The 26512-nt window shown below is 32.4% G+C and overlaps 3 protein-coding genes across 3 annotated transcripts; 1 reads left to right on the top strand and 2 right to left on the bottom strand.

Annotated features, from left to right (window-relative positions):
- Window positions 1-8866: 8866 nt before the first annotated feature.
- Window positions 8867-9435, bottom strand: LOC126723747 (splicing factor 3B subunit 6-like protein). The gene has a single exon (XM_050427534.1). The coding sequence runs from the start codon at window positions 9349-9351 to the stop codon at window positions 8977-8979; it is 375 nt and encodes a 124-aa protein (XP_050283491.1). The 5' UTR covers window positions 9352-9435; the 3' UTR covers window positions 8867-8976.
- A 1934-nt stretch (window positions 9436-11369) lies between these two features.
- Window positions 11370-14662, top strand: LOC126723756 (uncharacterized). The gene is made up of 3 exons (XM_050427544.1): window positions 11370-11439; window positions 13467-13682; window positions 14379-14662. Exons 1-3 carry the CDS (start codon window positions 11422-11424, stop codon window positions 14424-14426), a joined length of 282 nt encoding a protein of 93 aa, XP_050283501.1. The 5' UTR covers window positions 11370-11421; the 3' UTR covers window positions 14427-14662.
- On the bottom strand, window positions 14652-25266 carry LOC126723725 (dihydropyrimidinase-like). Its single transcript, XM_050427505.1, has 13 exons — window positions 25086-25266; window positions 24501-24665; window positions 22786-22837; window positions 21946-22215; window positions 21597-21808; window positions 21321-21441; window positions 17887-17974; window positions 17697-17775; window positions 17295-17382; window positions 17133-17173; window positions 16977-17029; window positions 16687-16843; window positions 14652-15051 (listed from the first exon to the last, which is right to left on the bottom strand). The coding sequence occupies exons 1-13, from the start codon at window positions 25167-25169 to the stop codon at window positions 14860-14862; spliced, it is 1602 nt and encodes a 533-aa protein (XP_050283462.1). The 5' UTR covers window positions 25170-25266; the 3' UTR covers window positions 14652-14859.
- Between the last annotated feature and the right edge of the window lie 1246 nt (window positions 25267-26512).

Here is a 26512-nt window from a genome sequence, read left to right as displayed (position 1 = left end):
TTAAGGGACTAATTGTGCTCGCTTCAAACTTGAGGGACCAATTGCGTACACAGGGTAAACTTCAGGGACTAATATTGTAGTTTCGCCTTTAAAATTACTGTTCATTTACCTATTTGCACGATTCATGTTCCATGAACAATGTAAGAGATGCTGAGCTAAAAAAAAAAAGGCAAACGCAACAGGACGCAAACGCCAATCCAAACAAAGCTTTTGTCTTCTACTAATAAGTGTAAGTTTGGATTGCGTTCCAAGCACATCACGTTTGGTGTTTGTGTTCAGTAGCTGGATCCCATATACTATTCATAGAACATATGTGTACGAAAAAAATACAAATTATGCATCATTTAAAAAAATGTTCATGGGACCCACAGTCACTATTTATTATTTAAAAATTATTTTGCTACAATCTTTTCAACAATAAGTTTTCAATTTTCAGTAATAAGCGGTATACAAACAGACCTTAATTCTCATTAGCATACAAAGCCTTTGTAGCCTATAAAATAAATATAGTTTATAATAAGTCATAAATTAACATAGAAAAAGTAATAAATAGGAAAATCTGAGAATACTTTATTTTATATATATATATATATATATATGTATATATTAAAAGAATTCAGAAAGTTAGTTATTGTTTTTTTCCTGTCAAAAATACCCTTAAATTAATTAACCAACAACTTAAAAATGGGGTTAAAATAGTAAATTGGAAAAAGAAAGTTAGTTATTGTTTTTTTTACTGTCAAAAATACCCCTACCTAAAACTTAAAAATGGGGTTAAAATAGTAAATTGACAAAAATAATAAATTCCTACTTTTACGTTAAAATGCCTTCTTGCTTCTAATAAACTCCTACTTTTACGTTGATTTTAATTCCTACTTCTACTCACTATCTTCCTACAAAATAGGATTACTCTTTTGTTAGTTTTAAAACTCCTCCAATCTACAAAACGCACTCCGCGTTTTTTTTTTTTTTTTTTACTTCATCACAATGTATTTGTTTCTTCTGTCTTTTTTTTTTTTTTTTCAATTTTTTTTTAAAATTTCATTACACCCTTAGTTTTTTTTTTTTTTTTTTTGGATTAGAAAAAGTAGAAATTCCAAATTATAATAAATGTAAATTATTAATGTTTACCCAAAAAATAGAAGAGCCTCTGGTGCTCAGATGCTAGTATATTTTATGTGCATCAAATGTCTTTTTTGAAAATATTAGCACGTGTCGGTTGAGTTACAAAACTTTTGAATACACTGTTTTATTTAATAATTAAAAAAAAAAAACCTATAATTACCTTTCTGATCTGTTCTTCTCTTCTTCAAGGCTTTCAGGGACCCTTCATCACTATTTGAAATTAATTAAACCTAACACTTAATAATGTCTTCAACTAACCCAAAAAAAAAAAAAAAATCACAACTTTTGTATAAGATCGTATAATAATAACCAACTAACTTTGGACCCCCCCCCCCCCCCCCCCGCCGCCGCCCCTCCCTCCAAACTCTTTTTAATGAATAAAGCCTCCTTTATTTATTTATTTATTTATTTGAAAATATATAGACCTCTATCATTAAATCAGAAAAATAACTTATGGTGTTGTTAATGTTTTGCTGGGGCTTGTTTAAGCAGTGCCTTAAACCAAGAGGTCTTTTTTTTCCCTAGCTGGTTAGTCAAAATTTCACCTCAAATTTAGTTAAATGGCCTTTTTTTTTTCTACTTTTGCCACATGCTTTCTTAAAATAAAATAAAAAAAAAAAAAAAATTCACACTCAATAGACTCTTTATTTGTTCTCTATTTTATTTAAATGTCTATTTATTCTTTCTTTTTTTATACACATTACACACGCAAGCACTTTCTCATTTTCTCCTTTTTCATTTCTTAGTTGGATTCTCCCATTCAACTCATTATCTTATACATTTTATATATAAAATATGTCATCCCTCTCATATTATATATGGTCCACAATTGTATGAGATCCATATAGTGTGAGAATGATGATGTTATGTTAGATGCATTAGATACCTTCTTTCTTCCTTGTCATTTCTCTTTCACTCGTGATGGCACAAGGATGAGGATCTATTGACTTCAAAGGCTAGTAGGTGGAATGGGTTTGATGGTAGCTTAATGGAGCTCGAATGGCACAGAGATAAGACCTTGGTACCTCTCGGTCTTCATGTGACTAGGAGGACTACTAGTCTCACTAAAGATTAAGAAGCTTGCCCTCTCTCACCACCACGCACCCTTAGCATGATGGTTACTCCACAAGTATAAATGCTTGTGGGGTGTGAGAGACAAGAGTTGGAGTTCAAGTTTTCAAAAAGGAGCTTCACACGCTTATACAATTATATTAGTCTAAAGTAGAATTCTATTTTAGAGTAAAAAAAAAAGAGCTTGCCCTCTCCTATGCTCCTTTCAAGTCATCCTAAAGTGAATGATTGAAGTTTTGGATCTTTGAATTGTATGGTGAATTCAAATCCGGACATTCGTCCAATATATATATATATATATATATATATATATATATATATATATATATATATATATTTTTTTTTTTTCTTTTTTTTTCTTTTTTGAGTTCAATAATGTTAATATGTTTGACTTTTGTTGTAAAATTTGTATGTACAAATATAATCTTTTGAATGTAGATTAGAAATTGAGTTTGTTGTTTGTTGATTTAGATAATTTGGAGTTCCGATTAGTATATTTGATTTGGGTGAGGGGGTGGGGGGTTGAAATGATTGTTTAATTAGAAGAATTGGTGCTGATGAAGGTAAAGAAAGTACAAGAGAGAGAAAAGGTTACCAGCAAAACAAAAATAACAAAAATATGATGCTTAAGCTAAAGTGACAAATGGAATTTTTCCTACCTTTAGTCACAATTAATTAGGTGACACATAATTGGTGTATCTTAAAGCCACAGATTACCTTTAGTCACATAATATCAATAGTGATATTTTACTAATTATTATGGATGAGCTCATAAGATAATTTTTCTAATGTGAGAGTAGTATTTTACCAATCACTCACAGCCACAGGCTTGTGAGAAGCGCACTTCATAGGACAAATGCATAAGATATTGTTCACCCAAAAAAAAAAATGCTTGGGGTATTTTTTTTCTCATGTGGGAGTGATATTTTACTAATCGTCCACAGGCTTATGAGAAGCATGCTCCATAAGACTGGCGCAAAAGATAATTTTTCTTGAAAGTTATATTTTACTCATCACAATCTAATTTGAAATTTTTAGTGCCTATAGTACTATCACTAAGTATGTAACAACAGGAGAAAACCTTTTATTTTTTATTTTGCTGAATTTGAGAGATTGTACCGTTGCAAATTGGAGATGTATAATGACACTTTATTATTTTAAAATGAAAACATGCTATATATTAATTTTTCTTCCATTGCGATCATAAGCCATAAAGAAATTGTATTGTGAAATATGATGTTGTATTGATCATTTAATCTAGAATTTTTTTTTTTTTTTTTTTTTTTTTTTTTTTTTTTGAGAAACGAAAGGCGTGCAACACGAGAAATTGTGGACACATCACAGCAGTATTTTATGTTGGGCTAGCTTTCATTTCTTTTTCTTTTTTCTTTTTTTGAAAGCGGCTAGCTTTCATTTCATATCTTTTCATGTTTATGAAAAAGTAAACAATAAATAAAGATTTCCATCAAAAAAAAAAAAAACAATAAATAAAGATAACTTTTTTCACTCATTGTAATTTGTACATAACAAAAAATGTAATCAATAATGGTTCCAATTGTAATATATCATATCATCGGTTATGAAAGCTATTGTAATTGCATCCCTAATTAATATTACTCAGGTGAGCTAATAATCTACATTTTCAAAATCTTAGAATAAACAAGCCAGTTATACTTTTTTTAGTCCCCCAAAATGAATAGGATTTTATAAATCAAACACAAGATGGAGGGGGAAATTTTTTTTTTTTGGTTGGAAGGCGAGGAGGGGTTCAGAATATCATCGATAATAAATGAGATGCTTAATGCATAGCACAAAGTATTCTTTAATTCATAGCGTGCATTGATTTTATTTTTATTTTTTTAAAACTTATTTAGTTTGAAAATTTTAGGCTTAAATGCAAATTTAATCCTTTAAATTTCAAATTTATTCAATTAAAATTTTTTGTCAAATTTTATATGCAATTAAATGAAAAACATATTTTTTTCAAAAAAAAAAAAAAAAAAAAATCTCGTGTGAAAAAATCTATAAGATATTTTTATTAATTTTATAGATTATTTTCATGTGAGAAAAATATTTTTTTAATGGCAATTTGTTTTAAAGAAAAATTAGAACTTAGAGAAGTCAATTGAACCAATTGAATAAATTTGAAACTTAGGGAACTCAATTGGACCAAAGTAAACTATAATGAATTTCAATCAAATTTAGAGAGTACAATTTGCATTTTAGCCAAAATTTTACTTGAAAAAAAAGAAAAAGAAAAAGAAAGTAGAACTTCAAAAATTGTAATTAGTCAAAGTAACAACAAAATGAGTTAGAGAAGCCTAGAGTTCAAATATATTCTCCCCTAACTAACCCTTTTATATATATATATATATATATATATATTAAAAGATCATAGGGCATTGCACAGTTGTGCCCATTGCATTCATAAAGGATAGTTATTAATCCCTATTCTCATCCCATATCAGCCGCCAAACTAAGATTTCATTTTTGGGTCCAAATCATAAAAATAAAATAAAAAATTCACTGTTCAAGAATGAGGAATATATTAAGGTTGTAGGATACATTTATGTATGAAAAATAAAACTAGCATCCATGAACATTAACAAAATATAAATAAAAGATGGCACAAAACAATATTTCAACTAAATCATTTATCAAAATGAAACTCAACGTTGTTTTAAATCCCAAAGATCATCTATATGATTGAGACTTGAGAGACTAGCAGGGTCTAGCACTTATTTCGGCCCTCTACTTACATAGTAAACAAAAGCTCTTACTCAAATGATGATTGAAATTTGAGAGACTAGCAGGGTCTATCACTTACGTCGGCCTTTTTATGTACATGGTAAACAAAAGCTCTTACTCAGATGAGTGAACCCGGGTTATAAAATATATGTCAGGTTAGACAGAGCAAGAATATTGCAAGTAAAGGTAACATTGAACGGAATTGCGGGACTACTAAATACATGTTACTATGTTAGGTTAGGTGTAACAAAAATATTATGACTAAAGGAAACATTGAATGGAATTGAAGGCATAGTCTCAGTAAAAAAGAATTGAACAACAGTTAACAAAGTCACATAGAAGAGCTGGCCTAGGACAAATAGGAACAAAGCAAAATCATATCAGGACAGCTGAGATTTTTAAGGAATTATAGTTAGTGTTTTGTAGGAAACTGGTTAGAAAGTAGTACAGAATATAGGGTTCCTTTTTTCTTTTTCTTATTATTATTTTGGATAAACTATGTATTCGGTCCCTAACATTTACATTATATGTCAATTTGGTCTATGACCTTTCAAATGTGTTAATTTGGTCCCTAATCTTTTAGTATCGTGTCAAAATAGTCTCTACCGTTAAATGATGGATGAAAAGTGCTGATGTGGCTAACAGCCAAATAAAAAATCATTTTTATGCCACATCAAATGACATGAGTAATGCCACATGGAATAAAAAATAAAACTCAAAAAATTTGGTCGCAAGAATCTGCTTTAAATGTTAAAATTATAAATAAATAAAAAAATCATTTGAATCCCAAACACCCTTCAAACCAAAACCCATGACAACCCTTCACCTCTACTGCTTTTCAAACCCTAAGAAAAGGGTCACCATGTAGTTGAGACTTTGGCATCAAATGACAACCCTTCACCCCTACTGCTTTTCAAACCCTAGGAAAAGGGTCACTATGTAGTTGAGACTTTGGCATCAAATAAAGCTGTACAAATAGCATGGATGACGGGTGCAAGAAAGTAAGGAATTGTTTAAGGAGATGAGGATGGAGGCTCAAGGTATTCATGCCTCTATCGCCAAACCCGCTCACACTGTCGCCTTATTTTCACTCCCATATTTTAGTTGTGTACACCACATCGTCATTGTCTTTACAGCTTGCATCGTCATTGGGCTTAATGCGTTGTCCCTGTTGGGATGCTAATTGGATTGAGCATCAACGCTAGCTAGTAGTTCCCTTGCTTTGTTGCCCAAAGCAAAGGACGAAATTGGTCATAAAATTGCATATTTTAAATTTGAGTCATTTTCCTAGTAGATCAACAAGGAAGAATGTTTTTCCTTGGTTTTGAAAAGTGGTGTAGGAGATGGGTTGCCGGGGGTCTTGATTTGAAGAGTGTTTGGGGTTCAAATGATTTTTTGTTTGGATGCTGAGAAAGTGATGAGAATATTCTAGAATTATTTTACTTTATTTTATTTTTTTAATTTTTAAAGCACATTGTAATTTAATATGCTGGAGTATTTGATATTTCAACAAATTCTTAATTTTATTTTTTATTCCGTATAGCATTATGCATGTCATTTGATGTAGCATAAATATGATTTTTTATTTGGGCTGTTAGCCACATAAACATTTTTCTTTCATCTTTCATTTAACGGCAATGACTATTTTAACATAATACTAAAAGATTAGGGACCAAATTGACACATTTGAAAGGTCAGGGACCAAATTGACATATGATCTAAAGGTTAGGAACTAAAATGTAGTTTATCCTATTATTTTTTTTCTTTTGATATAACGAAATATACGGTTTCTAAGGGTGAAAAGGGATCATAGGACTTGGGATGAAATAAAGGGGGAAAACTAAGATTTAAATTATTGTTCCAAGGATGTGAACGGTAACCATAAACGGCCTTTTAGCTCTTTATGGGGGTATTTGAGGTTGTTTCAAGGATGTCCCAAGGCAGTGAGGCTGCCTCTTCAGCTTGAGACCCAATTTTCCTAGCAATTGGAATCTCAAGTAATATTCTATGTCAAGAGCCATTTGAAATGCATTTTCCACACTATCAACAGATTGTCTAAACATATCCCTTGGTATATTAGCTCTTAAACCAATCTTAAATCAAATTAGTGTTTGGCAAGGCTCTTCAACAACTTTACCCTGGTCTTACCTTAAAAAGAAGAAGAAGAAAAAATTCAAAAAAAAAAAAAAAAAAAAAAAAAAAAAAAAAAAAAACCCTAGCTTTTAACTCATCAAATCATGATGATAGCATAATCTTCTCTCAAAGTTTAAACTTCATCTCTTGACATGTACCTATGGTGATTGCCCCAATCTCCTTATATTGTTTTCAACACCAAACCACCGCAGTTTTGCCAAGCCTACAAGCTTTTTTTTTTTTTTGATAGGTAAGATAAAGTTTAAGAAAAAAATACTACTTCATGGAAAGGAACATGCGATAGCCAAAAACATACAGTAAAGACTCAAGACAATGCACAAGAACAAAGGGAACAAAGGGAATCTATAAACATCGGGAGAGAGTCACTAGATGCGAGTCCCCAAGCCTACAAGCTTTACTCTCCTGTCATCTGCCAATTCAATGGGTACTATACCCATTGAGTGCTACAAGATCTAATTCCTTTTAAAAAGAAGGTGGTTTGAACCATATGATATAGCTGGTGACATCACAAAGAATGTTAAGATGGAACTTTAAAATTTCAAAGGTATGGTTGGTTATTTTCAGATAGTATTTTGATATGATCAGAGAGTAAGGTTTGCTAAGATGGTGCTTGTATGCCTGAGAAAAGTGTGGTGGCCGATTGTGTTGGAAACGATATGGGGAGATTGAGACAACCACCCATAGACACAAGGCGAGATATGAAGGAAAAACTTTGAGAGAAGTATATGCCATCTAATTAGTGTGATAAGTAGTGTTAACAACTTGCTAACTTGAAACAAGGCAACATGTCAATGCCTGAGTATACACAAATTGTTAAGGAGCCTTGCCAAACACTAGCTCAATTTAAGATAGGGATGATATACAAAGGGAGATGCTTCGACAATCTATTTCTAGTGTGGAACATGCATTCCAAGTGGCCCTTGACATGGAGGAGTACTTGACATATCCAATTGCAAGAAAAATTAGGTCTCAAGCCCCATGGAAGCAACATTTAATAAATCCGTTGAATTGCCAAAAATAAAATAAAAAATTGGTTCTCAACCTTGGGAGGCAGTATTTAAGAAATTAGTGGAGGCAAACTATGGTGATAAGGCTTCATTGTCACAAATGTTTAAGCAGTCGAATGGGTCAAAACCATCTTTTATTGGACTACTATCTTCATTCTAAAAGAGTTGTGAATTTAGTTGATCCGTCAAATGCTTATTTAAGAAATGGCAATGCCTTTTGTACCTCAAAGGGAAGGATAATTGTAATGAAATTTGAGCAAAGCTACAATCTTGCAGCATAATATCCGTTTGATAAGTACTATAATTTTATTGATACAAAAACTAGAGCAAGTATACAGGAGTATACAACAGGGGATTATACAATGAATCACACAAACTACATAAATATATCAAATCAATAACAGACTATCTTGCAGCATAATACATCCGAATTGGGTTGCAGGAAATCCAACAAAACCAGGCCATTTTCTTATGCACATTGTAGCTTAAAAAGATTCAATTTTTCATTACACAGAAAAAGTAAGTCATGCCCATATCACAAAAACGTTCCCCATAAAATAAAATCCCATTAATCTGATAATATCTTCCACTTAACTAATTCCACCACATAAAACTTCACTATTAAAATTTCCCAAATAAAATTTAACCCAAAACAAAACCCTAATTCTACAGAGTTAAAATCAAAGACATATAATCAACAATCAATCCCATGAATTGGAAACCAAATACACATCGAACAGTAAATACGAAACTCATCCACATACAATAAACAAAAACCCTAAAATTTCAATTCAGTGTCCACATACAAGAAACAAAAACCCTAGATTTCAATTTTTCCAGAAAATAAGACAGCGTATAAGGGTACAAAGTACTACTTATCTTTGGTGGAGACACCATACTTTTCCTGAAGCTTGGTAATCTCGTCCTCCTTCTTCTTGTGATCGAACTTCTTGCTCATCTTGGCTTGCTGGTAGTACAGCACGATGAGGTAGCGGTTGGCGACGTTGAAGCCGGAGAGGTGATCGACGGCGGTCTTGGCGTCGTAGATGTCCTCGTAGACGACGAAGGCGGTGCCGCGAGTGTCCTTGCTCGTGCCGACTCGGATCTGCCGAATGGCGCCGTACTTGCCGAATATGTCGTACATCTCTTCGCTCGATATGTTGAACGGCAGGTTCCGAACGTAGAGTACGCGGTTCACCTCCGGTGGTAGCCGCGTGTTTCCCTTGCGAAGGCTTATGCTCGCCATTGTTGGTTGCTTGGTTTTTCGTTTCTGGCCTTCTCTGGCTCAAGACTCAGAGAGTGGAGAAGTGTTTGTAGGATTTGGATTTTTTTTTGCTTCTTTATATGTAGCAATTGGGCTTTGGAGTTGGACCCAATCATAACCGACATACTAAAGGGTCCACTAAGTCTAACCAGCTTTTTGTTTTTTTGTTTTTTTGAGAATTTTAAAAAATTGTTAGAGTGGGGCGATCAGTGTAACTTCCTTACTTAAGCGTAAGACCTACACCCATATTACCGTCTCCAATAAATGCATGTTGGCTCAAGTCTTACCACTAGGGCAACCAATTAATTGTTCATAAATTGATAATATATCACAAATAGTGTGTTCTATTTAACTCAATCGATACCCAAGAGTCTCTTAGCCTAATTGATTGCCACTTGGCATTTCCTAGTGTTCCAATGGAGTCCATCTCACATTATAATTGTAAATTTATTATAAAAAAATTAAAAAAAAATAGTTTAACTGATAAAGTCTCTTGTTATTAAATAAGAGACATAAGTTTAAATCTCAATTACACCCAAAACCAATTGATACCTTGATCAAATAATAAAGAGAAATGATCACGAAACAAACGTCATATGTTGACATTCTATTGTATCTATAAAAATAAAATAAAAAATAAAAAGCTATGTCACGAATCACCCAAAAAAAAAAAATCAAGGATTCATTTATTAGATGGTTGAAGTCCACCAATTATATTCATTGTCACATTAATTTGTAACTTTTATGTTGTAAAAGTTCTAATACCTTTAACATTTCCTTTTTAATTTATAGGTTATATTAGGTTGACATAGACACAAATCGTTTAATAAACATTTATGGCTTAATTTGAAGATGACTCATTTCAACCCATTTTAAAACTAGACCCAAAATGAAACTTACACTAAACATTAACCTACAAAAATTCAATCATGTTCACTAGTTGTGTCAAATATTATCAACCTTATTCATAAAAGAATCAACCCAAAAATTTTGGAGTATCATACTTGATGAGATGAGTTCCCTTCAATTACAGTACATAATCTCTACATTTTAGTAATTATCCAATGCCTCTAGGAGTACAACGACATAGTACTCTCTTCTTTCACATGATACTAGATCATACTAATTAAATTCATGATGAAATCTATTATTCACGTGAGATGAGTGAGTATTGTGTTACTCTATACTTCAAGAGTACCTGATAATTTTTCACCATAGAGTCTTGGTCCACTCATGATCCTCATATGAGATGGATCTTGGAATTGAGATAAAGATCCTCTCCATTTGTCTTTGAAAGAGAAATGATCAACTTAATAGTAAAGTTTTCAAAAATTTACTCTTTGTTTGATAAATTGAGAATTTAAATAATGTGGAACCATGTACATAATTAAATCTCTAAAAGACATGTGGGCACCACACCTATAGGGCCCACATGTCAATGAAAAATAAGTCTCATGTGCCAGACTCACGAGATACCATCGGCCTTATTACATGTGTCTTGTTGTAAGAGTTTCTGTACTTTCTAGTAAAAAAAATTGTAAATAGATTTTTTTTTTTGTGTGAAAATAAACCTTTTCCTTTAATTAAAAATTATTTGAAATCTCTCTCTCTATATATATATTATTTATTTATTTATTGTGTGTGTGACAAACATTAATATACTTATTCAATGATTTCTTGGCTGTTAAGAATCTTAAGATCTAAGTTTGGTCATTTATCTATTTATTGGACATCTGACAATTAAACAAATAGTTCTAACAGATCTCATGCAACTGCATTGGCTGTCTAGCTACAATTTTATTGGCTTTGGATCTCTCTCTCTCTGTTGCCTCGTACTTACCAAGAGTTTCTAACTGAAATTGCGTTATGTGAATGGCTAAAAATAAAATTGATGTTTATTCTGCCCAATAACACCATGCCATGTTGTAGAGCAACTTTCAGTATTTCTCTCTGCATAACACACGCATTTTATAAAAATAGAGTTTGTGAAAACTATAATACCAAGCAATACAATCTGTGCCAATCCCTCTACCTTCTCCTCTGGACTCGACAATGAGTGATCGGAAGGAGGTACGCCCCAAAATTATCTTCAAAAGCTAAAAACACAAAAACATATCTTTTTCCCTTTTGTTTGAGTTTCTGATTGCTAAGTTTTCAACCAGCATTTATTTATTTATTTTTTTCTTTTTTTAATGATCTATTAGGCTAGTTTGTGTCTCTTGCTTGTTGTAGCATATTTTGGCAATATTCACATCGAAGGCTCTTTTGATCATCTTAAAGAATAATGATTATCGCACGTTCATTATTTTATTCTCTATACATATTCTCTCTGAAATCGTGTCCATTAAAATTAAAACCTGTGTTATAATTTTTTTCTTGTTGTCAAGGTGGTGTTTCTTGTTGTTAAATCAGTGTGTATTCATGTAAGTGTGATGCTTTTCATGTCAAATCCATTTACACCACTACAAAATATTGATAAAGCCTTCACATGTAATGTAAACATGCCTTTTTTTTTTTTTTTTTTTTTTTTTAAATTTTCAGATCATTTTTTTTACTTTAACCCCATTTTAAGGGGTTTCCTGCCATTTTCATCTTCAATTTCTGTGATGACACCCATTTTCATGCAGGCAATTCATTAAAATGAAAATCATCTCTCTCTCTCTCTCTCTCTCTCTCTCTCTGTGCATGAGATGAACGTTGTATTCCATTTTATTTGCTCTAAGATTGAAACAAAATGCCTACTTATTAATCTGAAGAAAGAAGGGTATTGATAAATCAAAGCATATAAACATGTTTTCTTCTCTTCTTTTCTTTTTGAAAATTTTGGCATGCGGGGACAAAAATGCTATTTTTGGGTAAATATTTAGGATTTACAAGAAAATATACATAGAAAGCAACATTGTATCTTGGTGACATTACCCATAGAATTTGAGTTCAAATCCTTCGTCCACACTTACTGACAGCTTATTTAACTTTTTGTTGAAAGTGTGTTAAAATATATTTGTATTTTGAAAATGTAAGAAAAAGTAAAATTTTAAAAAACAGTACATAAAAGCTAAAATCCAAACTTCTAAGCTCTGGCCAAGCTGTACATAAGACTATTTAAGCCCCACTTGCTCTGACTAGTAACATGCCTCTTCATCTTCATGAAGCGGTTGTCAAACCACATTTAATTGTTTTAGCAATACAACAAGAGTTACAAAATGAGTTGCATTTTAAATTGCTATTTTTATCTTCTTTTTGTCTTCATTTTTATGAATGTAAAGGGAAGGAGGGAGGGAGGGAAGATGGTGGTGGGTATGGTCTTTACCACCACACCAAAGCAGGTGTGGTGCTCAGTATTGAAAACAATCTTCTAACTTTTAAGTCTTCACTGATTAAGAAACAATCTCCTAATTCATCTAAATGTGTACCAATCCTACTTTTGTAAATTTTGTCTTCATTAAGCCAGTTTCCTATTCAATGTCATATTGTCACTATGACTATTTGTATCTGAATTGTTTCTTATTTTTGCTCAATGTTGTATTTATGTTTGTTATAATGTAATTTTATTTTGACAAACAATATTTAGCAATTGAGGACCAATTCTTCTTGATCAGGTAGTAAAAGTTCTCTTAAGACCAATACAATCTCAAGATGGCATACAAATTGTTTTTTAAAGAAGTTTTTTTTTTTTTTTTTTTTTTAATGTTAGAAGAAATTTTTCTATAATTACAATATGTATTGGTCAATGTGCGTTGACCAAGGGGATGTTGACCAATGCAATCTCAAGATGACATACAAATTGTTTTAGGATTGGGATTGAGGGCAAAACTCACTTGGTACAATTACCCCTCTCCACTCACATATTGTTTTTACTACTTTCACTTTTTAACCTTTTCTCACTTTTTTAATTCAATAATTGCAATTGAAAGTTGCTTTTTTGAACTCTCAATCTCAATCATGAGTTATTGCACTTGATCTTGCTCCTTGTTTTTAAAGAAGAAATTGCTTTGTAATTGCAATATCAACATGATGCTCATTGATAGCCTTGTTGCTCATATGAGTTTCTTTCCTATATAAGATATATTGACTATTTAGATATTCTCCATTTGCAGAAGAATGGCTGGTTGTCTGTGACTGTTCCTGAATTTGGAGGATGGGATAAAAAGGCCCCAGTTTCTCCCAACTATTCAGTGGTATTTTCTCAAGCTCGAGCTAATAGAAAGCATCTGAAGACAGACTTGAGTGACTTGAGATCAAACCTTGAAAATGAAAGAGAGCTCATTAATGCTAATCATCATCATCATCATCATCAGGATGATCCGGTTATGGTGAGTCTCCATTTTACTGAATCAAAGTTATAGAATGATCTTTCTTTTCCACATAGGTAATTATAGAATGATTGTTATTTAGTCTTTCTTTTTCACTATCACTCATTGCAAAGGGAATATGTTTTCTTACTTGGGCAAATACCATACTCACATCCCAAAATGAAAATATGATACTCACCTTGTTTTGGTCCATATGGTCAAAGCACATGGATCATTACATTGGTAGAGTATGCCCTCACAAAGCAAATAAATTGTGAAAATGACATAAAATGATCCAGAATTTATACCATTACTCATCTCCGTTAATCTAAAGCAATAATGGAGCAAAGGAATGTAGGAAATAATTGATTAAACTCTGTGTTTCATCTAAGGTTGTTCATAAATCAATTTGGCAACTACCGAACAAAAATGGTAAAAAGAGAAGGCTATATTTAGAGAGACAGTTTCGCTTAGTGTGTAAATAATTGCCAGAAAATTGAAACTGGTTACTTGGTGAAATACAAAGAATAATAAAATATTTTCCCATTTCCTCTGCTCATTAATGCACAATAACAAAAATGAATAGTAGAGATGGACAGAGGATTCAAATTGAAACTGTTTCATAAGTTTGAGACTTTAATTGGCAACAATAAAATCATGGTACTGATGCAACCTCACATTCTTCTTTCTGATCATTCTATTTGTATTGCCATGCAGAGGAAAAAGAAGATTCTGACCTACATCAATTGCTGCATTAGGCCTTGATTTCTAAGAACACAAGCCTTTCAATCTTGTACCATCAAACTAAATTTTGGGTTCTGGCCTATAAATTTATAGATGGCACCAGTTCTAATTTATATTTTTCTTCAAAAAAATCTGTAAGTGTGCTATATATGTTATATGCTATGTAATCTAAGTGTGCTACATAAGCCAGATTCCCATGCTTATAGTTCTTCAGATTTGGCAAAATAAAGAAATGAAATCAGAATATAAGAAAATTAGAAACAGTGATATTAGAGTTCCATTAATTGTACACCCATAGATATACATTTCGCTCTGTGAGGTGATGCTAGTAGAATGTTCTCATTTATTTTTCTTTTATTCAAACTCAAGGCCATATATACTTGAGTATTGTGTATTCTTAACCCTCCAGGCAATAAGAAAGTAAAAAGATCATAAAAATGATAGAAAGTGAAATTTAATCTGTGGATTTAAATCGCTTTACTGGAGCTTGGAGGGAAGACAGGTATTTAGCATCTCCCTTGTCAATTCCATTAAATAGATAACTGAAAGGTGGCATTTCTACATACTTTCCAGAACCAGGAACAACCTTCAGCTCATCATTTTCCCAAACAATTCTTCCGCCAGCAATTGTCACTTCAACCTTTCCCTAAGAGAACAAATATGAACTTTTAGAAACCTTAAATAAAATGGCAAAGTTTAGGAGGATATATGAATGTGCATGCTCTCACAGTGAGAGAGAGGGGACTCTGAAATTTTACAAATTCAAGCAAATATGGACCAGTTAATTGTGACCAAAGAAGTTCTGATGGGAGTGCAAAATATACAGAATTATGTAAGGAAAAGATGGTCTGCAAGAATTAATAACCAAGTTGAAGTGTAGTTAAAAATTATGGTTGACAAGACTAAATATTAGATAGTTTTTTAAACTGCAATTTCTAGTGGTATATGCATACATATACATTCATTTATAGTAGTAATTGTTGAACGTTGCAATGGCATGACTTTGCAGTCATGTTTCTGCATTAGGAAGTAAAAAAAATAAAGACAAATGGATATGCTTAAACCACCAAATAAGCAAAGATTGCCCCAATATCAATGAAAATACAGAAATATGTAAAACATATGTTAAGTTTTAATCCATATCTCATGGTAACTGATCATGAAATAAGCTTTGGTCCTTACATGGTATAAGAAATGGCAGTGGGGACTGAGGAATTATAAAAGTAACATTATTGTCTTATTATAGTTCTTTTGTTTTCTTTGGCCAAATTATACAGTAATTAACCCAAGCTCTCCTACTTATTATAAAGGAGGAAACCAACTCTTGACTAGCAAAGCTCGTGGTTACTCTCATTGGCTAACCCATTGAATAATATGGAATCTATAAAAGATCCCTTAACACAATCAAATTTAATGGTCATATCATATCCCTTTAATAAGTTTTTCAAAATTCAAGCATCTTCATTTCACATCAATGCAAGTGAATCTGCCAACACTCTGCACCCTCACATGACAGCATAATTTTTCAATTAAACCAAAAATCAAATTAGAAACATCAATCATCTCATCTTAACTAAGTTACATTCATCCATTCATTCTAGAACCTTTTTTTTTTCTTATTTTTAGGGGACAACTGAAAAGCATTAGGTGGTAAGATTACTTGCAAAGGTTTCAGAAACACAATCTGTACATGCATATAGCCCTATCTATATTGTTGAAAGTTGCCATGTCCATGACAGACAAACAACTGCGTATTTGTCCACAGATTATAGCCCACTGGCCATGCCTTCATAAGCACAAACCCATTATTTTAGGATTGTTCAATAATTGAAAATTTGGCATGTCAGACATTTAAAGATGTGGCAATCATGCCACTGGTGCCCAACACTCATTCAAAAACTCAAAAGAATTTCAGAGCTACGTTTTTTTCAAACTTCAGCAATTCTCATTGTGATATGCTCAGCAGTATTACGAGTGTGTTACACATTTTGTCTAGTAACTCAACATAATAATTACTTTCATCACCTTCTTACCATTTATTCTTCTTTTGCATGCAAAAATATATTTCAAAATACAATAAGAAATATGTGATATGTTCAATACTATCAAGTCACAAGGACAGGTATAAGGCTGTTTTGTGAGTTGCTGTGTCTACAAATGATAGGTGCAAATAAAATATGAATCAAACTGATATTAGATCTTTCACACATTACAATTGCTAACCTATTTCATAATGCATTCGTTATCAACAGATCAACTACATTAAAGATACAAATATTACCTTTCCTCTCCTTCCCTCGTAAACATTTGTATCTGATCTAGAGTGGTGGGACTTTGCAGTTATTTCAAAGCTCGAGTTTGGGTTGAGTATGATTATATCTGCATCAGATCCAGGAAAAATCGCTCCTTTCCTTGGATATATATTGAAAATTCTAGCACTGAAAAAATTGCAGATGGTGAGATAACTTGACATATGTCAGAAAGCTTAAGTGGGGATTAGATCATAAAATGCATAATCCCACACATACTCATTCAGTTTTCTTACATTATCTAAATAGCCAGAGAGCATACCATTCTGTGCTTGTTATCTGAACATAATCAGTGGCAGAAATTTGTCCAGATTCCTGCATGAATACACAAATCTGAGAAAAGGAGCAATTTCTAGAATAGCTTCTAATTCAAGCTGAATATTTTGAAGGAATGAGCAAGAAATCCATTGCAACTTACCACCATTATATCCCATACCAAATGCATTCTCTCCTCAATACCTAAAAATTACCAATTGCCACAGAGAAGCATTACAAAGTAGAATAGCATAAATTGGCCCCAAATAATGACTCAGAACCATACATAAATTCAAAAATTGCAGGGAACAAAATACATGATTACCATTTACACCATTTGGAATTTTTCGGAAATCATCAATCCCTAGAGCTTTCTGTGTAGAATTATAGGTAGCATGATCAGTTCCTACAAGCTGCGAAATGAAAAGGTTTCATGAGAAACAAGTTCAAAGATCTCCATAAACCAATATATTAAAGGTCACGGCTTAGGCAATCTGACAATCAAAAGAAAATATTCTGAATCCAAGGATATATAGTCTGCTAGTAGCACCTAGTTATAAGCCAAAATTTTGGAGACTGCATGTGTATTAAACAGATAAGAACACCAATATTCTTCCTGGCAGACTTTCTTAACTTTCATATTACTTAATAAACAAAATGATCACATATGTCTTTCAGGTCCTAGAAGTTATGGTTGCACTATCTTCTCTAATGATGAGGTAGAAACCTGCAAAATTCCTGTCGAAAGGGCAGCTTGAAGAGCCTTGTCATGTCCAGATGCCCTAATAGGGGGACTCATGACAAACCTGAAACAAGTAAGATCATATTGTTTGAATTTCTTAAAGCTGAATAAATCTATCACAAGAATGAAAAAACAATAAAAACAAAACAAAAATGAAAGTAAAATGGGTTCTTGCTTTGCTGCAGTGACGAAGTCAGGATCCCAAAGCCCAGATTCATCAAGGGCTAACCCAGAAACTATTGGCTCTCCAATAACCCTCTGCCCTGCAGTTTAAACACGAGTAATTAATCTTCTTTAAACAATAAATCATCTAGAGCAAAGAAAAAGCATCAGGAGATCAGCATTAATAAGTTTTAGAACTGAAAGCCAACATATCGTATTTCTCTGCCTGTTTGAGTGAATGTCTATATCAGTGTCTGTGTCTGTATTTCTCATTTCTTTCAACTTCAGCCTTTCTGGCCATATTGAGGAGGCTGATTCTGGTATGTTAACAGCCGGTGTTAAACTTGTAGTCACATCCTATGACAATTATCTTTGGTGTTTTAGATTAATATTTTGTTAAGGGAAGATTGCAGAGAATGTTACCCATAGGATTAAAAAAAAGTGAATGAAATAGAGAAAATTTGGAGTATTGTGTGATTGTAAAAAACTCATAAAGTAAGGAAAAAATTTTAGGACTGCTATAAGGTTAGATATAATCTAAGGTGCAGATGTTGGCCAATTGAAAAGCCATGTCGACAAATGAGAGTAATAAGATGGTGATAAGTGGTAACAAAAGGAAAAGTAGGAATAAAAATGAAGAAATTCTTAAGAGGGTGGAGGTAGTGGCACCAATCTAGGATAATTTGAAGGAAAGTAATATCAAGTGGTCTGATCACTTTCAGAAAAGCTATGTTGGCACTGATGGGAAAAAAATTATTTAACTTGAGTGTTGTGAAAAGGGCTAAAAGAAATGAAAGTGCAAGTTTGTCAAAGATTTAAATGAAATATATGGCTTCAAACAAGGTTGAATGGCCAGAAGTTTAGCAGAGCACAATTAATTGAATATTTAAGTTATTTGGGACTTATTGCAATATTTGCACCATTCGATAACATTGTAATTAAAGAACTAGTTCATTATTAAGGCACTCGTGATTTATTAAAAGAAATGGATCCATGGTCAAGAGGGTGTATAACTCCTAATTCCATTTCCTTCTATCCAAATCTATGGTAAACACTTATCTACACTCATCTCAACTTGTATCACCCTATGAGGTTGTCATAGGACATGAATAGCATCTTGAAGTTTGCCAATATAAGCATCCCTTAACTTTGAAAATCAAGGATTTGAATTAATGAGCTATTATTAGGTCCTCCTAAATAGCATTGATTCATCATAAACATTTCATTTCAATTGGAATTTGGTTAGCAATAAAGAAAGAGAAATCTTGGTTCAATTCTCCACCTTAACAACAGGGGAAATAAATTGATCAAAGAAGTTCCTGTGGGTCGAAGTGGAACAACAACTGAACCTCTCTCAGCAACATGCTATGGGGTGGCAGTCCTGCTTATGGGATCAAATCAATGCGTTCAGGAAATATTTGAAAGTGGGCTTGTGAGAGCATCCATGAGGCTGAAATAAAGTCAGCAGAATATGTACAGGTGATATCATGGCTTCTTCTAGAGAACTCTATGGGTATTTTTTTCATCATTATTAGGGCTATTTTATGCAACCAACAAGCTGCAACGGAAAATAACACTAGCCCATAATGCTGTAGGTTCCTAACTAGGATGTTTAGTGGAGGAATTTTAATTTTGGATATAGCATTCACATCATATACCAAGCTTATCTTTCTTTGTAGAAAGCTATCTTAAGACCAACTATCTCTAAAATGATAAAACCTATCTTGTCTCTTCTTCTCCTTGCAGCCAAAGCGTAAAGTTAAATCTTTAATTTATCATGTACATCTTCTCTATCTCAAAATTCAGTTGGAATGTTCCTCTATAGTGCTATTAAAGAATCAAAATCTATATATTTAAAAAAAAAAAACCTGGTTTTTTTTTTTTTTTTTTCAATTTTCTTATAATTGTTTTTAACATTTATTTTGTTTCATCTTCCCACTACTTCTTCAATCTTTCTCCCTCCCTTACCATTTCATCTCCCCACTACTTCTTCAATCTTTCTCCCTCCCTTACCTTTTCATCTCCTCACTACCCTCTACATTAATATCATTTTTCCTCTTTCCCTTCATCTTCCTTTATTTTTGTCTCTTTTTATTCACACTCTCTTACTATAAATTTGTCACTATCTCTTCTATTCTATGCATAGTTTTCCCTCACAAAAAAAAAGGTTCTCTCTCTCTCTCTCTCTCTCTCTCTCTCTCTCTCTAAATTTTTTGGTGGATTTTTTTTTTATTTTTCTTGCATCTCTACTTTAGGTTGATAATTTTTTATATTCTTTAAAACTTTATTTTGGGTTAATGCGATTTAGTTTTGTTTTTTAAATTGTGATTTTGTTTTGTTTTTTAAATTGTTGTTGTTTTTTTTTTTTTTTTTTTTTTAATTTTATATATATATATATATATATTCTCTTTGATTGTTAAATGTTATCCTATTGCGTTCTAAAGAATTAAGTATAACATATAAAAATATAATATTATTCTATTATATAGCATGATTTGGATAATTTGGTATTTATTCTGTTACATAGCATAATTTTTTATAGTGCTCAATTTAGATGTTAAACTATGAGACTTTACTAATTTTTGTTTATTTTCTAATCCTTTGTGGTGGACAAAATACTCTTAATAGTTGTATTAGAAGTACTCTATAATGTCATTTATTTAAAGAAAAGTAAAGGTTAGCCAAACGAAAATAATTGGATAGGTGACAAATTTTAACTTTTGCAATTTTATTTTTATTATTAATATTTTATAACAATGCATGTATAGAAATTTAATTCTTAGATTTTGCTAATAATTTTTTATTTGATAATATGTTTTGGGCGGCCGAAATTATAATTTCTACAAAGAAAATAACCTTAATAGATTATCAAAAACAAAATTTTATCCTAATATTGGTTCAATTAATCATTGTTAAGTTTTATTAATTTTTTTTAGTTTACGTTTTTTTGGTGTTTTGGATTGTTCCTATATTACATTTATGATTGTTCCTATAATAAATAAAAATATAATTACGAAAGGCATTACTCATTATTAGATTAGTTTAAATTGTAAAAAAAAAAATTAATAAAACCACCATAAAAATAATTATCATGCACAACGTGCGGGTTCGCAGCTAGTGTATTATAAAAGTGAAACCAAAAAGGACCAAATAATTGTATTAAATCTTCATAATCCTGTTGTCTGTTCTTGCTCTTTTGAACATTGTGGGATGCAATAAGTTTGAGGCTATCAGATTCCAACTAAGGGGAACTGTGTTACTAATGCTCAATCCAAAATTTATAATTGCTATAAGAATTAGCCTCTTCTCCTACTTGTATTATATTTCTATGAGGTAAGAAAAGATTCCAATATTAATTACATATGATTCTCCATAATTGTAGCTTAATTCTGCCATCAAATAAATTTATAAAATCAAATAAAATTTAAAGATAAGATAGTTAAAGACCTTGTTTTCTTGCTGTAGCTATTTCTTCCATAGCATCAATGCTCATTACATGAACCACATAGAGAGGAGTATTCACAAAACCTGCCAAACGAATTGCCCGAGAAGTTGCCTCTCCTTCCAGCTGTAAAGGTATTAAAGCCAAATCATGCAAGGAGAATCTCTTCAAAGATATTCATGGTACATCGATATTTTTCCATTAGACATTTAAGTAAGAAAATAGCTTCCATGGTACATATATATATATATATATTTACAGAACATAATTCTAAAAGTTACCATGGGGGGTCTCGAAAGAGCATGCCCCTCTGGACCAATAATGCCAAGTTCTATCATTCTTTTCTGTCCTTCATATACAGCATCTCCATTTTCCGCATGGACCATAGCCAAAGCACCAAGGGACTTGCACTTCTTCAATCCTTCTAATAGAATCTCATCATTAATCATTACTGCCCCCTTGTATGCCATGAAGAACTTGAAAGAGTTTATACCTATAAGTTGGCACATACATGAAAACTTAAACAGATTTCACATGAAATGGACAAAAAGGAAATTAAAGAAGAGTTCACAAAGGTCCAATGTAAGATAAAATCCGTAAAATACAAACAGAAGATATAAGAAAAGCAACCTTTTTCCTTAACCATGATTTCCATTTCTTTTGAAACAACTTCATCCCATTTTGTAATTGTCATATGGAAACCATAATCCATGCAAGATTTTTTTGCTTTCTTTTTATAGGCTTCTAAACCTGCTGTTAAACTATCACGGACTGGAAAAACAAAGTCAATATGCATTGTTGTTCCACCAGCTAATGCTGCTGCCTGACCACTGAAGAAGTCATCAATTGACTCCAAACCCCTATGCTCAACAGCTAGGTGCGTGTGAGGATCAATTCCGCCTGTTGAGGTAACAAATGTAGTCGTAGAATATATCAGGATCAGATCTACCTAATTACTAATCAGTTTTGCAAATGGAAATGAACAAAGCAATTAAACTCAGATAAAATAAACAGGAAACCCAAATGATAGCTTATGATTGTTAATAATAATTCTTGTCTTTGAGAGCATGTGTGCAAACAGACTGAAGAATAAAAAGAGGACCTATTGCCAACATGCAGGGACTATAACTCAACAAGATGGACCCCACCAAGGTTGAATGCAATGCTCGTCGACCAGATATTATTGATCCAACTCAAGAGTATGGCAATAGGGACATTGTGTATCTAGAAGCCTATTTACCATGAGGTTCAAAATAAATACAACAAAGGAGAAATAGTCTGCCTCTGCCATTTGGATTGCAGACTGTATGGCTTTATTCTGAAACTGTAAATGTCATTGAAAAGAAGTAATACATAGTAGTATACTTGGGTTCCAAATGTTCTCACCATACTCCTTTTTCTTCACTAGCATAGTCAAAAGAGTGAAAACACATACTGATCTATTCAGTAATTATAATATGAAAAACTAACCTGGCATGACAAATTTTCCAGTGGCATCAAGCACAGTAACATCATCTCCAACCTGCAAAGGGCAATCAAATGTGTCAGATGTAAATCAAACAATAGAAAGCATAAAATAAAAGATAAAAAAGGAAACATAAAGGATTAACAACAGGCCAAAATAATGAAAGGGGTAAGGAAACCCAGAACCAATAAAAGGGCATATATGTATGTAACAAAGGGTATTTATTGCAAAATTAACACATTTTCTGTAAGATATAGAATATATAAAATCAACTTTTAACCGTGTTCTTGTGAATGGAAAAGCAATGTGTTGATAACGCACAGTAGCTTGAAATCTTACTCTGGTAGAAACCTAGAGCTACGGTGCGCTAGAAATGGTTTATAATGGTAGAACTTTTTCAGAACCCCATAAAGGATGAATTCCTTTTTTTTTTCTTTTTTTTTTTTTATAAGCACGAATTCTTATTTTATAGTATACCAAAAGTGTGGTTCTACAAGGGCAATTGTCAAATATCTGGGCATGGTTGGCTGAACTAACCAGTATGATTTTTAATGCAATGTGTCTGCAACCTTTTTCAAAATTAATTACCCTGAACTCCTAACAATGCCCCCCTAATAAATTAAATAATTAAATTTAAATTCCAAGAAATTCAAAACTGTTTGATGATCAAATATTAGCCTTAATTATTGTCACGTATATACAAGTGTTTTAAGTTTTAGCAGTAAAATAATTAGTTCCACTTCGCACATATACAAGTTCGGTAATCTTCGCCCTTGTATATTACCTTGAAGTAACGAAACAATTAACAAACTTCTTGGTTTTTATTTGATTGAATAATTTGTAACAATCTTGCTTCCCTTCTATTCCATAATTACCATTACAATCACATGCATTATCCGCAATACCAAAATGATAGAATTGCCAAAGCATTAAATTGGTTTAAGACATGCATACATACACCATAAAAATAACACAATCTCTCCATATATTCCCTTACATCTCACACAAGAATCTTGTGGATGTCCTTGGAACTCTTAATGTCATCATAAGGATATCCTATAAGAATTTACCATAGAAGCAGTGCATTAATCCAGCTCATCCCACACCTAAAACCCACAACATGCCCCCAAAGTGTATGTCTCACTATTGCAAACCACTACAGCAGTTTCCCTAAGGAAATTTGATTATGTGTAGTGTGTACAAACTTTTATAGGACCTAAGTTTCTTAACTGAAGAAGGTAAAAACCGCCTTCCAGTCTACCAACTGGTATTTAAACTCAATTCCCAAACATTCCAAACAAGTTTTTATTATACTTTTCTAGGCTGTTAGCCAACAATATATGCATCAGGAAAATAGAAAAAAAGTAAGGAGGAGAGCTCAATAATGTTTACTTTTTACTTAATAAGAGTGGCTCTGCCCCATTTAGGCAGATATTATTTAGTTCATACAGCCAACATCCTCTTTATCCCCTCTAATGCCAAATTCCACAAGCGTAGGACATAATTGAAGGGCCCTGAGGTTAAGTCCAAATATAACATACAGAACAAACCCCATTCAATGTCTAACAGCCCTTTACCAATGTGATTGTGATATGATCCAATTCCACCATTGATGACACCAGCCTCTCATCAGTTAACAACAAATCACACAATTTATACTAATTCAAAACAAAGTATAAATTAGATTTACTAGATTACAAAATTTCATGAAAGAGAATACCCTGATATTAGGCTTCACAGCAATGATGATCCCATCTTCCACATAAACATCAGCAACCTCCTCTTTATGAGCATTCACAACAGTTCCCCCCTTTATCAATATCTTCGACGACGAAGATGAAATCCCACATCCCGGTTCACCATACTCAATCCCAGCATCACAAAACTGAAACAAAATTTTTCAAAAAATTAACAATTAAGGAAAATATTAGACAACATATTCATTTCCTCTGACACTACCACTAACATAAAACTACAGTTTGGTTACAAAAGAAAAAACCCAGAAAGGAAAAAAAGAACAAAGTCATATTTTTGTTTGCTTTTTTCTATTTTTTATTATTGCATATAAGTGATCGGCATGTTCAACCTCATCTCTTTCTGAATAAAAGCACAGTTGGCTTGAGCAGTATTTCACTTTAATGAAACTAAAACAAGTAAACCATAAAGATCAAAAGGAAGCAAGTTTTATCTTTTCTTTTCTGTTCCTTGGTTTTCTCAACAACCCAGAAATTTTTTTTGGCTGAAGAAAAAGAAAAGTTGAAATGGAACAGGGTATAGAGATGAGAGTTGAAGAAGATGTAACTACCTGGTTTGATTCAGAAACGGAAGAGAAGGTGAAGAGAAGTAGAAGAAGAAGAAGGAGTGGTTTGGTTTTGGAGCTCAACTCCATGGCTGATATTCTGAGAGTCTCAGACTCAAGACTGACTGAGCTCTATAAGTTCAACGAACAATACTTTTCAATGAACCAAGCCGAAGATTAAATAAATAAACAAACATGCTTTCAATGTCTTTTTTTTTTTTTGAAAGATGCTTTCAATGTTTTCTTATTTTAAGGATAAAGAAATTGAATGCAACTACTACACCTAAAAAGGTATGTATATTACAAAGATTCTCTCTTTTTTTTAATGAACACAAAGGTTATCTTATTGACTTTAAGCGGGTTGTGAGCTTCGATATACTTTAGAAATCTCATGAATTTCCAAGGTTGATCACGTTTGCATGTGTACTCTCCTTTCATAAATAAAAAAAAAAAAAAAGTATGTGTACTCTCCTTACTTGATAATTAAATTTTTTTTTTTTGATAGATAATGTTTGATTCCGTTTATATATTGGCTCAGCCACCAATTTTTGTAAATAATATGGTTGAGACCTGATATTATATGCGTGATGTGCCTCACTGATTACTAGTTACTATCAGAAATAAACGGTGTGACTAATATAAAAACAAAATAAAATATGAAGGATTAAAATGAAAATTTTGAAACATAAAAGTTAATTTGAAAATAATCTCAAACTTTTAAATGCCAAAAAAGTGGGTTTTTTTTTTTTTTGCCAAATATTTACTTTAAAAAAAAAAAAGTATTGAGAAAGCTTCTACCCAAATTTATTTAGTTATGTAACACATTTTTGAAACCCAAGTCCTAATTACGGTAAACTTTATTTGAAACTTGAGTTTGGTAAATTTTCAAATCTCTATTATTTCATTTAATTTTACGTTAGGATTAACTCGAAAAGTATCCATTACCATTGCCTTCATGTGGCCATGTACCAGCGGTTAGAAAATGGCTTGAATTGATTGTAGCCATTTTATTTTACTATGGAATTACTGGTTGGAAAAGCACCATAAGCCAAATAGTTCTTGCATGTGATCACTTCTCTCATTTGCATAAATTGCATGCATTGTCAACACAGGTTAATATATATAGGGGTGGCTTTAGGTGCATGCTAAGATCTAGGAAGCATCGACGCAGTTGGGAGGGTGCCACATTGAAGTCTGACATGGGGTGCGGCCACCAATGCGACTACTTGCGCGTCGGTGCAAGGTTCGAGTTTTTTTTTTTTTTTTTTATTTTTTTTTTTACGAATTCGCGCCGACTTAGCTCTGATTCACGTTGACTCGGCTTCGATTCGAGCCTATTCATGCCGATCTGGGTAGATTCGGCCAGAATCGGGTCGTATCGACCGAATAGAATCATATCGGCCTTAAATCATGTTGGAACAACCAAAATTGGC

Source organism: Quercus robur, chromosome 1 (genome assembly GCF_932294415.1).
Source record: "Quercus robur chromosome 1, dhQueRobu3.1, whole genome shotgun sequence".
NCBI classification, from domain to species: Eukaryota; Viridiplantae; Streptophyta; class Magnoliopsida; order Fagales; family Fagaceae; genus Quercus; species Quercus robur.
This window is presented reverse-complemented; position numbering and strand designations above follow the sequence as displayed.